Source organism: Podarcis vaucheri (genome assembly GCF_965113315.1).
Source record: "Podarcis vaucheri genome assembly, chromosome: 6".
Classification (NCBI taxonomy): Eukaryota; Metazoa; Chordata; class Lepidosauria; order Squamata; family Lacertidae; genus Podarcis; species Podarcis vaucheri.
The window spans coordinates 26,491,352-26,505,037 of NC_138764.1; the positions used below are offsets into that span (position 1 = coordinate 26,491,352).

A 13,686-nucleotide genomic window follows, 5' to 3' on the forward strand; every position below is an offset into this window, starting at 1 on the left:
TGGCCTTCTCCATAGGGATCAGGGCTTCCAAATGTGGTTATGGTGATATAGGCAGAAGGCCTTGTGAAATACATCCTGTGTTGCTTTACTTGCGGATGAATGCAAGTTTAGGGGGTGATCTCCACAGAACAATATGTCACTTTTCAAACCCTCAGATTTGTATGGAGATGGAAGCAAGGCTTGGATTGACAAACTCCGAAGAATTATCTGTGGAGGTTGCAAAGTAGAGTAAAATTATAATATTACTTTTATGAGCCAAGCTAACAAGTGGAAAGAAAATATCAGGATTTATATTAGTTATGAGGCATGTACCCCCTATTTGCTTTATGTGTTGAAAAAGGCAGATTATTTATTGCTACGTCACTGTGCCAGCACTGTAAAATATAAGGTGAAAATAAATAATCTCTCTATTGGAATGCCTCCCACTCATACCTCTTTAAATTATGACATGGTATTTAAGATTTATACATTTTCTTATCAATGAAGACTTTTAAATAAGAAGCAAAATGTTCACAATATTTTCTCTTTTAAATACCTTTAGTAATGTAAACTAAACAGCATTCTAGCAATTATGGTAAAGTATTAGGCTCATATCTTTTTGAATACACATAGTATTTAAACTTTGAATCTACCTTAGGTGAAGCAAGAAATGAAGTTAAATATCTCTAATCAGTGCTATTTTCTAGAAAAAGAGGTACCAGAACTCACCACGAAGCCTTCCCTTATTCTGATATAATGGCAATGGCCTACCTGAGAGGTGCCGGAACTGAATTCTGGCTGGGAAAAAAATGCCCTGGTTCTAACACAGTGAAGTTGCTCAAGGCTCTCAAATGATGGCTAGAACTTTTAAACACTTTTCAAAGGAAACTAAGGAAACAGAGAAGCCTGCTTCTTCTCAGTATCTGCACTACAATCTACAAAGGGAATTGTTTTTATGGCTCTAGTGGTGATGAAGAGGCCTCTTTCAGTAAATGACCCCAGCTGCCTTTCTGTTGCACAGCAGCTTGGCATTTTGAAGAGCCTGCAGCTGCCACTGGTGGAAATGGCAGGTCAGATTATCCAAGGCAAAAAGGGCAAAAGGAGTAAGATGCGTAGGAAAGTAAGACTGGGAGTAGAAGTGCTGGAAGAGGACAGGTGGGTGGAACAGGGGGGTGGGGAGAGTGCTGTTGTGTTCAGGCCCTGTTTGTGGGCTTCCCCCAGGCATCTGGTTGGCCACTGTGAGGACATAATGCGGGGTTAGATGGGTCATTGGCCTGATGGGTCATTGGCCTTAGTTTATCATATTGGGCATATTGGGTAGCATATTGGGAAAGCATATTGGGAAAGACCAGGTTGGTAAATACGGCAAGGATCTGCCAGGAGGAAAGGAACCTGAAAGTCACATAAAACCTTCTATTACAGGCATGCAGCTAAACATTTAGTGAGTTATTTTGAATTTCTTAAAAGTTTAAATATACTGCATGGTGATAAGTTTAACATGAGCATATCATGTATAATAGCTAGCTTGTTTAAAGTGCTATGGGTATCTGGAAATTGTGAATGTGGACAAGGTACATTTTGGGGTGATGCTCCCCCCTTGGGTCTGCAATTCTGGTATGTTTTTGTGCCAATGAGACTAAGTGGTGTCCCTTGTATTGCTGCGTGAGAAAGCTGGATGAAGAAGAACATATTAAACTGGCACAGCTGCGTTGATGTTAGGCATGTCACAAGAGCACAAGCCTATATGGGTCTACTCAAAAGTAAGCGCTACTGAATTCAGTGTGGCTTACTGAGTATGTGTAGGATTGGGTGCCTGTTAAAGAGGTTTGTAAATCTCTTCTACCGTTGGTAAGTAGAAGTGGGTGACTGGGCTCAAAGATACTGACCCATTTATATTATAATATTCAGCAGCTCCTGCCTTATTCTCCAAACCCACTCTTAGTTATTGTGGTTGGGGAGAGCCACATATAGTGAAACTGTCTCTCCACAACTGCCTTGGAAATAAGAATTTTTTAAAAGAAAAAAACCTAGACAATAACAACAGTTTAAGTTAAGCATCTTTTTCACTGAAAGAGGACTTCACCTTGTGACACCAAAATGGCTACTTTTCCAAATTTACCACAATGCATCATCTCATTAACTGAGCACCCTGCTGAATAATCTCCTGCTGATATATAATGAGGATGTAGTGTGTGCTTCGGCTCAAAAGCTCCTTCGATGTCCGGAATATGTGTATCTCTGCATATGTATCGTCTGCCTGGGGACATGTTTGAGAGATTGCGTGTTCCTGTTTGTATTTGGAACGATCTGTCCGTAGCTCTCAAAAATGCTGTTTGTTGCTTCACACTTATGTAGCCCAATCCCATGCAATATTTACTGAAATGTAAGGCTTAAACTGTTCATAGCACCTAATTCCCGGCTAAATGCTAGTAGTAGAGCTGCCTTAATTTTTCTTTTTTGTTGCCAATGGTATTTCTTTGTTGCTGTTGACATAACCTTAACAGAGGCAAGTAAAGAGATTCAGACTGCAATCCTATACCCTCTTACCTGGGAGGAAGTATATGTCATTAAACTGAATGGGACTCACTTCTAAGTAACACTGTATGACACTGGTTTCCATGCGTACAGCCCATGTTTAGTGTTTTCTTTAGTATGGTATATGTTGTCTACTAAGCTCAGCATTCCCCATCTGTAAAATCAGTAAGGACTGCTTACCATTAACAGCGGGTTCCTATCTGCACACCTGACTGACTCCATCATCAGCCTTAGCTGGCCGCAGGGGTCAATGAGATTTACCACTGAATTTTATTTGAATTGGCCAATCATGGCCTTTTGGGTGAGCGGGGCTCTGGCGATGGACCCAGGCTTCACTCTGGTCCACTGCCACAGCATTTAAACCAGCTGCGCTGGGAGCAGACAGCAGTCAGCATGAGACTGCTGCCCAGAGGTGAGTGGGCAGCACGCATGTATCACCTTGTTGTGGAATTGATGAGTCACCATATTCAGGCCCAGGGAGGAATTCCCTTGCCCCAAAATTGGGCCTGCCTTGGGGTTTTGCCTTCCTCATAGCAACTGTCACAACGTTTTGGTGGAAAGAGGCATTGGATCGCATCCTTAGCCAAGGGGGTGGGTCCCACACCCTTTCTCCACAATCAAAATTACAGGATACCCCAATAAAGGAGTCCAGGGGGGAGGTTGTGTCCAAAGGCCCAGATAGGGGCCAGTGATCCATAGAACACCCCACATGGTGACCTGGTGGGTTTGCCCTATTTGATTTGCATCATTTGGTGGTGGTAGTAGGGAGATTCCTTTAGCCCAGGATCCATGTTTGCTTTCCGATTGTGGTCCCGTTGTCATTTGGGTAGCATTGTGATATAGTATTTGGTAGTAGGTAGTAGACTTGTTGGAGGGCAGGGAAATAGCTGTCCACCTTAGGTGAAGTTGCTCTGCCACCAGACTTGCCACAAACTGGAGGGCTCCACCCATGGACATACCCCATATCTAGCAACATTTCCTTTTAATGATCTTGGCTTTAAAAAATGCAATGGAATTTAATATTAATGACTTTTTAAAAAATAGTCCATATCTATTCATATCTGGCCTTAATGCCAGGTTTATATATTGCTGGATTGTTGGGAATTTTTTTGTACCTGTTCTAAGTCAGTGATGAGCAAGCAGTTTATACAAAGCTTAATTTCACAACTCCTACTGAGGACAAACTTTTACAGTAATTTCTGCCCACCTGTCATTTCACAATACGAGCTGCCCATGCCTGCTTTTGCTCAAATGAGCAATGAATAATTCTTCTCGATAAACATTATAATTTCCCCTTCAATAGATTTGCAGTCCAACATAGCAATTGTTGTTTTAATCTTTCAAGCTGTTTTATTTCATGCACCTAATAGAAACTCTGTCTCCTTCTGTTCTAAGCTCCCTTTGCATTTTCATTCCAAGCTACTTCTGATTGCCATATCTTGTATTGAAATATTTATTACCAAGCCATCAAGTATTAACCGCTTAAAAATTATACTTTCTGAATAGAAGTAGCAGGCTTCTTGTTTAACTTTTTATACATTCATTATTGTTTGCATGCTACAGAAGTGCCAATAACTCTCATGTGACTTTGCTGATAAAGCAAGATGGCCTTTTCCTTGAATTGCAATCTTTGTACACTTATGAGTGGGTATATCTAATATTTCACCATAATTTGAGCAAGTATCCTCATGGAGCTTCCTGGCTTAAACCTGAGTCTCTGGCTGTGGGGATGGGATTGCAAGGATATGGATAAACAAACACATAATGAACATATGAAGCTGCCATTTGTCCGAAAACTTTTATGTTAAAGGTCAGGACAGAATATTTTTAAAATGCAATAAATAAAATCTAGTCCAGTGCTGTTCTGAGTAGCAGTGGACCCCTGGGTCTGAAGCAGAAAGGGGGCTTTTCCTAGCCCTGCAGCCAAAAGTTATTTTAACTGGAGATGCTTGGGACCTTCAGCAAAGCTGAATGCCTCTCCTCCAGCAGTAAACTTCATCCAAACATTATGGGTTGCCTCTAACAAAGTCATCCCGTCAGTTCAAGAACTCCTACTATGGGCTCCCTCTCTCTCCCTTCTAGATTTGGGGGTGGGTGGAAGGCGCACAGGGAGAGGAAGTGCTGATGTGCAGGAGGAAGTCATTGTGCTAGTGGGACAACTGCACTGGATACAACTGTATTTTTTAATTTGGGGAGAGGGCATGAAAAACCCCTTCTGTTTCTGCTGAGACAATCTAGGGGAGTTGACAGCCTCCTAAGAAAAGGTCATGTTTCACTGGGACCATTGTCTGAGACATCTACCACAGCAGATGTGAAAAATTATGCTTCTTTGCCTATACTGAAGTCAGGTAACTGTTAGTTGCATTTCTAGTATGGTGCCCCATTACTACATTCATGGCAACACATTATATTCCGACCGATGTAAGGCCAACATACGAGGTTGTATGGAAATGAAGTGTTTTTTGTTTTTGTTTTTTTAAGATCCATAAGAACAGCATTACTAGAGCAGACCAATGTATCTCCTGGCCAGAGTCAACTTATTGAACCAGCCCCTGGGACACATTTTGTTCTCCAATTGGCATGACGCCCTCATATAATAACTCCACTAGATTGCCTTCACTTAAAAGATTTGATGGTAAATTCATAAGTGCAGCTTCAGGGCATCATCACATTTTTCCAACTTAGAGTGTTGCAACAAGTGTCAGACATGTTATAAAAGTTTCCTGTGTGGCTAAATTAGTGTTTGAATGTGCAACACTGGAAGACACTTGCCTCAAGTGAAACTTGCAAATAGCTCTGCCTTCAGTGTTAATAAAACCACATCCTCTTCCTGTTCCAGGCTGGAGTCTGTGGGTATATTCCAGTCAGATGTGGTGAAATGCAATAAAGGCAGATAAGAGTCAGGACCATGGAGAGCTCCCAAACTACAGGCTTAGGCCAGACATGAGACTCAGAGGCACTGGAAGCGTTTGGTGTTGACTGATACTTTTACACCAGGGATAGAACACCTGTGGATCTCCAGGTGTCTTGGATTACAACTCCCACAAGCCCCAGCCAGCTTTTGCCAGGGGTGGAGTCATGGTCCAAAAATGTATGGAGGACTATAGGTTCCCACCACTCCTTTATATAATCTGGCAAAGGAGTCTTGACTTCCTGGAAGGGAGCCTTCTTGGAGGATAAGGCATCTGTGTCCTCTTATGCAGACATGCACTCCAGCCGTTTTGGAAAAGCTTTTGTTCTTACTTGACTTAGGAGCATGGGTGTGTGTGTCCCTGGGTTGCCAGCAGCTTTAGAGAAAAGTAATTTGGAAACTAGGAGGAAGAGCAAATGTGCCTCATCCAGAAACAGAGATAGAAGCCTCACTGTCACATTGGGCTTCACTTCCATGGAAGCTTCTACTGGGGTCACTGCTCTGGAAGCTGCCTCCTGGGAGGTTTAAGATTTAGCAATTCTGACTCTGATTTCCCCCTTCCCCATATTTCCTAGTCTCTGTTTGAAACATAGGAATATGTAATATTACAAATGAAGAAAAACTCAAAAACTGTTACATAGTCACCTGAATGCACTGAAATGTGCAACAGATTCCCTCCAGGTGAAATGTTAAAGCAGGTGATGCGCCACATTTTTCAAAGTTGTTTCTATCTACATATCAGAAAAACAAATCCTCAGATGTGCAATGTCATTATTTGTCTGCTCTTCTTTGTTAAGATATTTGCCAGCTAGTAGTGTAGAATCAACACAGATAAAAACACGGTATAGGGTGTTGATTCTTTGGTATAAATCCTATCTTCACAAGGGTCATCTCTACTACCATAAGAAAGGACATTGCAATAGGGATACAGGGAATATGTAAAGCACCCCTGACATTTTTTTTAAAAAAGAACTTACTAAAACTCTTTGCTTCCTTCAAAATTCCTTGGGATTTCTTCTGTGCAGGAACCTTCAAGTTTACCATAAAATGTTGCTGTAGGTAAATTTGGTGGCAACCCTGGTCCCAGACCCTACCAGCTGTGCTTATTGAATGGACACTTTCATCCCCTGCCCCCGACTAACAACAGGATAGCAGATAACACCCACTGTCAATCTTCAGTAACATCTTCCATCCATGCTGTCTATGGTTACAAATTTGCCTTGAACGTTTCACATCAGTATTTCAGTAACAACTTTATATTGCAGAGGTCCATGGATGCATGTGATGAATTAGGTGTCCTGTGGCTTGTAATCTTAACATCAAATTAAAATAGTAAGTAAAATCTGTAAAATAAGATATTGCATGAACATTATTGGCCCTTGAGGCATAATATTAATTAATAAATTAAATCAAATGGCAGCAAACATATACAAAGGAACTAACCTAAACAGAATCCAGAATTCTGCAGATCTGGATGAGTTGTCAGATGCTGTAGCCCATTGCAGTAGCTTGCACAGAGACCTCCAGTTTTGCCAGGGCACACAGATGTTGTTATGCTGCACTGATACAGGAGGCCTCCTTGAAAGCATAATACAGATTTCTAACACCAGAAACCTCATAGGTATATGAGGCATATAATAACATCTAGTTGAGCCTTGCAGAAGCAGATGAGAACTTGGCCTACAGGGGAATGTGCTGGAGGGATAGTTCTTGGGCAGAACCAGAGCTCTGTAAGGAATGTTTTAGACGTATCCGCAGCCACCAAGGAACCACTATGCATCCTATGCAATTGGCAGCTGTGTCTGAATGACCCAACCTTGTGAGCAGGGACAATTACTTAGATTCATGACAGAAGGCCAAATTTCAAATTGCCTTAGGTTGGTGTAACAGCAAGGACTCCTCTTCAATATGCATGTGCCTATTGTAAATACAGCTAGTGTTTGTAGGGTTCTCTGGGCAGGCCCATTCCCTTGACCATGACTTCACCCCAAAGGACCTTCCACACTATCCTTTGTTTCTGAGATCAGCCTCACTGTCATTTTGCATATCCATCAAAGTACATTGACCCCAGTTATTGCATTTTGCTTGCTAGTAACACATAATCTCGTTCCCCTCCTCTTTCCTCTTGCCAATTAGGTTCCACTTATTCATTTGGTGTCTCTCACCATTCCTTCTGCCCCAGGCAAAAACATACTACCAATCCAATTTACATGCTGTTTGCTTTGCCAATTCTTCCTTCAGCAGAAGACTGCATAGTAATAAATATTTATATATTTTTTGCAATAAAACTACGTTTTGTTGATGTTAAGCTTTTGACTTTTATCCAAGTACTGATTTTCCAACATACTATTGTAAAATGTAACCTCTCCATTGCACACTGTCTCTGAACTAAATATCTCATTACATATGTTTGTTAATTTCATATGCATGCTTAGATGCAAGTGTGACTGAGACCAGGGGTCCTTATATTTCCTTATTCTTACTATACATTGGACATAGCCATGCATCTCTCTCTCTCTCTCTCTCTCTCTCTCTCTCTCACACACACACACACACGCACACACACAGCCACAACTTGTAACACACACCTCACAGCAGACCCACTGCCCCCTCTTTCCCCTGTTTTAGGGTTCCACCTTAAAAAGAATACCCCCCCCCAGTTCTGCATAACACCAGTTCTCTGGCTCTGTCTTCATTAACTTTGCCCGTGCTACACATATTCTACTCGTTGTCATTATGGCTTAGTTTCAGCTGAGACAAGGATTTATATTGAGTGTATGCTTTGCATGCTCATGCAAGTAATCTTTCGGGAGTCTTTATAGCACATTAGAGAGATGTTGCTGCTGTTGCTGTTCTTGTAATTTTCTGTACTACTATAATAAATTTCCTTGAGAAATAAATGAAGTGAACATGAAAAGGAGCTGATTATAAAGTTTACAGAGTCCTGGACTGAAAAATAGGGAATCAGGTAGAAGACCTATAGGTAGCACAAGCTGACATCAAAACACTTCAAAATTCATGCTAATTTGAAGGCTAGTTCCCGGTGAAATATATATAATGTGGGGTTTTTTATATTTTATGGGAAAAACACCACCTCAGATTTTCTGGCCACTCATCTGTCTGTCTGTGAACCTCCTGTAGCCTCCTCTGAAACCCCTGGTCTGACTCTTGTCTTGGCTATGTAAACTTTTTTGGAGCAGGGGCTATAGCTTAACTCAATCCAAAGTGTTGATCAATTGAAAATGTCAGTGTGAATTTAAGCAAATCAATAGCAGCTATTTTTACATGCCAAGGTCCCGATCCAATTGCAGTTTTGGGCAACTATTAATGTGTAACAAATGGTGGACCTTGATAGCGATTCATTTGCATCAAAAGGCACTTTGAGCCTCTTGGAGGAGCATGATGCCTCCTTTGCTAAATTAAAGTGTAAGAGAGGTGGGAACCTAGACTAATAGAATGCATAGGTATCGAGAGAAGTAAGGATATGAGCTGTATCTGGCACAGCTATTTCTCTTTAAAAACACGCAAATGAATTCAGAAAACATTTGGTCTACTGAGAACTCTGGGAAAGTGTTAGTTGATTTGCACCTTCCTTGAACTCTATTTACTGCTGGGGGTTTCAGGACAGATTACAGTATAAAAACAAATCAGAAACAGTACAAGAGCAGCCTCTCAGTAACCTAAAAATATATCAAAATCTAACTGGATGTTACTGCACTGACAAATATTTAGATTCAAGACAAATAAGGTTTCACCTGGTGTTTCATAGGCATTGGGAACAGAACCAATGTTATCAGGGGTTATTGCTTACCATAACTTGAACCTCTACCAGCAGCTCATGTTGCATATTGATTTGCCTTTAGGCTAATGCTGCATGCAATACTCCCAACTTAATTGAACTTTGAGTAGCTAAAACTGCATTTGTTTACATTTGTCCCTTGTCATGGAATCCCCACTTTCCTTTACTCCCTTCTGTTTCTGCTGTCTCCCACATTATCAAATTTAGTATGTGATGCAGTCAAAGTCAAACACCTTAAAGTGCCATATTTCCATGGGAGATATAGGCATACATGCAACTTTTGAGTTGGAGTAGTCTTCCATTATGTTTGATAATTGTATAATGAGTAGAAAGAAGGGAGTTGCATTCTGAGGGATGGTGGTGTTCTGAAATGAGAGGCAATTCAATGAAATCAGGGGTTTATACAACAGTATTTGTTAGATCTTGTGGAACCTTCAGCAGTTGCACTAGGAGCAAGGATGTAGTGTTAAGATAATCCCAAGAGGTTTCCAAATGACATCTAGTCAAAACAATGTAATGCCCCTACATTCAAAGCAAGCTACCAGAAAGAGTGCCAGAGGCTGGCAAGTTTACCTTTGCATATGTGCCAAAGCTACAAAACTACTGAAGGACCCACCAGTCCCCAAACTATTCTTGTATTTCACTAAGTACTTGAGACAGACAGAGGTAGCATTGGACAATTATTACTCTGCAGGAACCCACTTCCAGGTGGGGGAGGATGGAGGGACAGGATATTGATGCTAACTTGCCTAAAGGTTGCCCAAATCATGTAACCTTTAGTACACCATTGTAGATTTAGGATGCACCCTAACTTTAGAAGATGAAGGTGATTTTGCATGCTTGCTGGAAGATGAGAGGAAATGCACAGGGTGGAACTGGCAAATAGCCAATAAACAAGGCACAAATGGAAATACATTTGCATAAAGCACACAACATCAAATAATGAACACATCAAATCAAAGCTTGTTCTTGATAATCCACTAATGGAGAGCTAGGCAAGATGCGTTTAATGAAATGTTTGCTCTGAATAGCTCACTCTGCTCCAGAGACTTCCACTGCAAGACTATAGAAGTTGATGAATTCTAATTGGATAATTGCATTTCACCTACCTGAAAATCCATTCTTGTTTCTACTTCTCAATTAAGCTCCTGTTTTTTTGCACCCACCCTGCACTGCAAATGCACCTTCAAGCACGAGGAAGGCTGCACTATATTGGCCCAGTGGCGCAGATAATATTTCCCATGTTCAACAATGGGTGTGCCCCCTTGGCTCATATACTAGTCCACTTCCCTCATCTCTCCTACTTAAAAGTCCTTCTCCCTTTCCCTTTCCAGTATATACTGGCGTTAGCATTATTTCTACACTGAGGTTAACACTTAACCATAGTTAGCTTTAATGATGGTTTACAAACCTGCTTTAAAGCTCCAGTTTAAAGCTAACCATGGTTTGCATTATATTTGAAGAATACTATGTTTGTGACTTTGTAACATGTTACATCTGCATGGCTTGGTGAACCACTTGGTAAGCAGACCTTTCCTTAGGAGCTTCTCTGTGTGGGCAACCTTGGGACACAATTTCATATGGTCCTTGGCCTAATTTCATGTGAATGACAAGGAGGAATCTGGAGAATAGTGAAAGCTTTATCCCTGCCAATATTAGGCTTGGGCTCCTTCCAGGCTTTGGTCACATCCATATACATTGAAAGCACAATTTTACCACTTTTAAGTGTCATGGCTTCCCACAAAGGATCCTGGGAACTGTAGTTCATTGAGGGTGCTGGGAATTGTGCCTCTGTCAGGTGTCCCCATCCTAATGCCTCTCAGCACCCTTAACAAATTACCATGACTTATGCCACATTAAATATGGTGTGTGACCTTTGTCAATGCCTTCCCATGGCTTCCATTCTGTTCAGTGTTTGTATGTGACAACCACCCCCCAAGTAGATTACCCCCTCTCCCAAGTGACTGCAAACCCTCAACAGGGGGGAAACCACACATTTCCCACTCCTGCTCTATTGGAAAAATGAACAAGTAGCACTGTATTATTGGAGCAATCCAGAAAAAGATTTGCTACATAGATTTGTCTCCTACAGTTCAAACGAACTTTGTCACATTTCTTAGTATTGGGTTTTGAATGGTTAGATAATAGATAGTAAACCAGAACACCCACAGTTAGGGTTTTGTAGAGCATGGAGAGGGAAACTGTGCCCTTCCAGATGTTGGTGGACTACAATTCCCATCATTCCAGACCACTGGCCATGCTGGCTGGGGCTGTTGGCAGTGGAAGACCAGCAACACCTGGAGGTTCCCTAAGCCTGTTACAGAAAGTCACAGCTCAACATATTAATTAAAATTGCTAGGGTCTAGGAAAGAGCAATGCAACGAAATAAACGTACATGCACAATTCTTCTCACCTTTCTGTTTTCAATATGCCTTTAGAACCCAGCCACTGGTGATACAGCTCATCATACTTTAGTTGATTGTAGCTGACAAGGTGCATATATGTGCTATCTTAGTTAAAGGTTTCTCCAGGCATTAGCAGAAGGAAAGGGAGAGGGCACTACACATACGCAGAATGTTGAAACGAAAGAAATTGCACAGCCAATTTGCTACCTTTTGATTGCTTTCATTAAACTTCAGGCTGAAGGAGTTTTGAGACCTTGCAGAAAGGTTTCTCTTCTTTTTTTTTTAAAAAAAGTGCTGAGGGACTGCACACATTGGCACAGAGAAGCGCAGGCAGCAAAGGGTGGGGGGAAGGGGGGGAGGAGGAGGAGGAGGGCAGATGTAGGGCAGTTACTTACATTGACAACCCTGGTTGTGCCAGTTATATCCCCGCAGACACTTATCACACTTAGGCCCTGTTGCTCCCTGCTTACACTCACAAATTCCTCTTTCATTACAGCGATCATGGACTGAGCCAAAACGGCTACAGTTACATTCTGCAGAAACAAGACAACACATATGAACTTGGTAGAGGGGTACAAGATTAAAAGTCATTCATTACTGATAGGGGTAACAGCGGCCAAGTTTAACCATAAAGGAAGATGGTTTGATAACGGCAGACTGCTGGAAAGTCCACTTGCTCATTGGTTTAGAATGGGGTTTCCCAAACTTGGGTCTTCAGCTGTTTTTTTTGGACTACAATTCCCATCATCCCTGACCGCTGATCCTGTTAGCTAGGGATGATGGGAGTTGTAGTCCAAAAATAGCTGGCGATCCAAGTTTGGGAAGCACTGAGAGTATCAGTGTTCAACTAATGCAAAGGGATCCATAACTGAGTCATATCCCCAATCCAAGGTGGATCCCAGCAATGACTCTATTACAACACACCACAAAATTCTTTTTTTGGGGGGGTTTACTTTAAAAAAAGAAAATGACAAAGGAGAAGTGAGAAATATATGATAAAAAGATTGAAAGTGGGTCCTGTGTTGCAGTTTTTTATTAAAGGTGGGTCCCTGCTTGAACTACTGAAGACTACTGCTATACATTTAGGGTGGTTATTCAGTTAAGCAGTTCTACTAGTGTAATTGACTTTTGCTGTGCAATGAAACTTTGCTCCCTCCATTTATCCTGAGGCTTTCTGAGGTCTTCTCCAGCCCTCCAGAAGGGTCTCAGTATGTCCTTTGCATGCAGAGGGTCCTAAATTCAATCCCTGGCATCTCTAGGTAGAGCTAGGAGAGACCTTCTGCCTTGAAAATGGCAGAGAGCCACTACCAGGCAGTAAGCAAGCTGGACTAACTGTCTTGCTTCCTAGATTCCAAAAGTACTTGCATTAGTGGAACTGTTTAGTTGGGATACCACCCTTAATGGCACATTTCCATGGTGGTATGAGCAGAAAATTAGCAGAAATAAAGCGAAGAATGAAGTCCTCAGAAGTAACTAACGGTGACAGCACTTACAACTTGTTCTTTGCGTTTTTATATCATTTTAATGAACGTTAAGACAGCTTGCTATTTCAGGAAACATCAATAGACCATCAAGTTAAAGCTCGCTTTAAATTATTAAAATAGGTAAGACTCCACACTTGATGCTGAATATTTTCTAAATGGCAACATAAATGCACTTTACTAATTTCCAAGGCAGCCTTCCTTTATGTTTATGGGCATCAGCTTAATTTATTCATGGCATTTTAGTGACTGGAGTTTACAGGCTGTATTTTTTTTCTCCTGCAATGTTAGTACACCTTTTAAGTTATGCCACAATATCCTACTTAAGAGAACTCAATGGGCAGCAGATGAATGAGAGTGTCCCAGAGCCTTGGCCAATAATAACTTAAACCCAAGCCTGTCATTTTTGTTACCACATTGAATGTAAAAACATACAGATGTGAAATGCACAAACTTTGACCATATGAATTTTTGTGATAAGGTGTCTCTTATAATCAGTTTTATTGAACCTATTTTGTTTTCATATTTTATTTCTAGGAAATGTATGTTCTCATCTCGCACCCCTATTGGTTCTAA

The 13,686-nt window shown here is 41.3% G+C and overlaps 1 protein-coding gene across 11 annotated transcripts in view; it reads right to left on the bottom strand.

The window, feature by feature from the left end:
• Positions 1–13,686, bottom strand: part of NTNG1 (netrin G1) — a 229,726-nt gene that overhangs the window by 11,969 nt on the left and 204,071 nt on the right. For 7 of the 11 annotated variants that reach the window (XM_082227890.1, XM_082227886.1, XM_082227891.1 and 4 more), the window contains one exon: positions 12,025–12,162. The exons of the other annotated variants lie outside the window; for them this stretch is intronic. In XM_082227890.1, the coding sequence (XP_082084016.1) occupies positions 12,025–12,162 (138 nt within the window). The remainder of the gene's footprint in view (positions 1–12,024; positions 12,163–13,686) is intronic. 11 annotated transcript variants of the gene reach the window in all.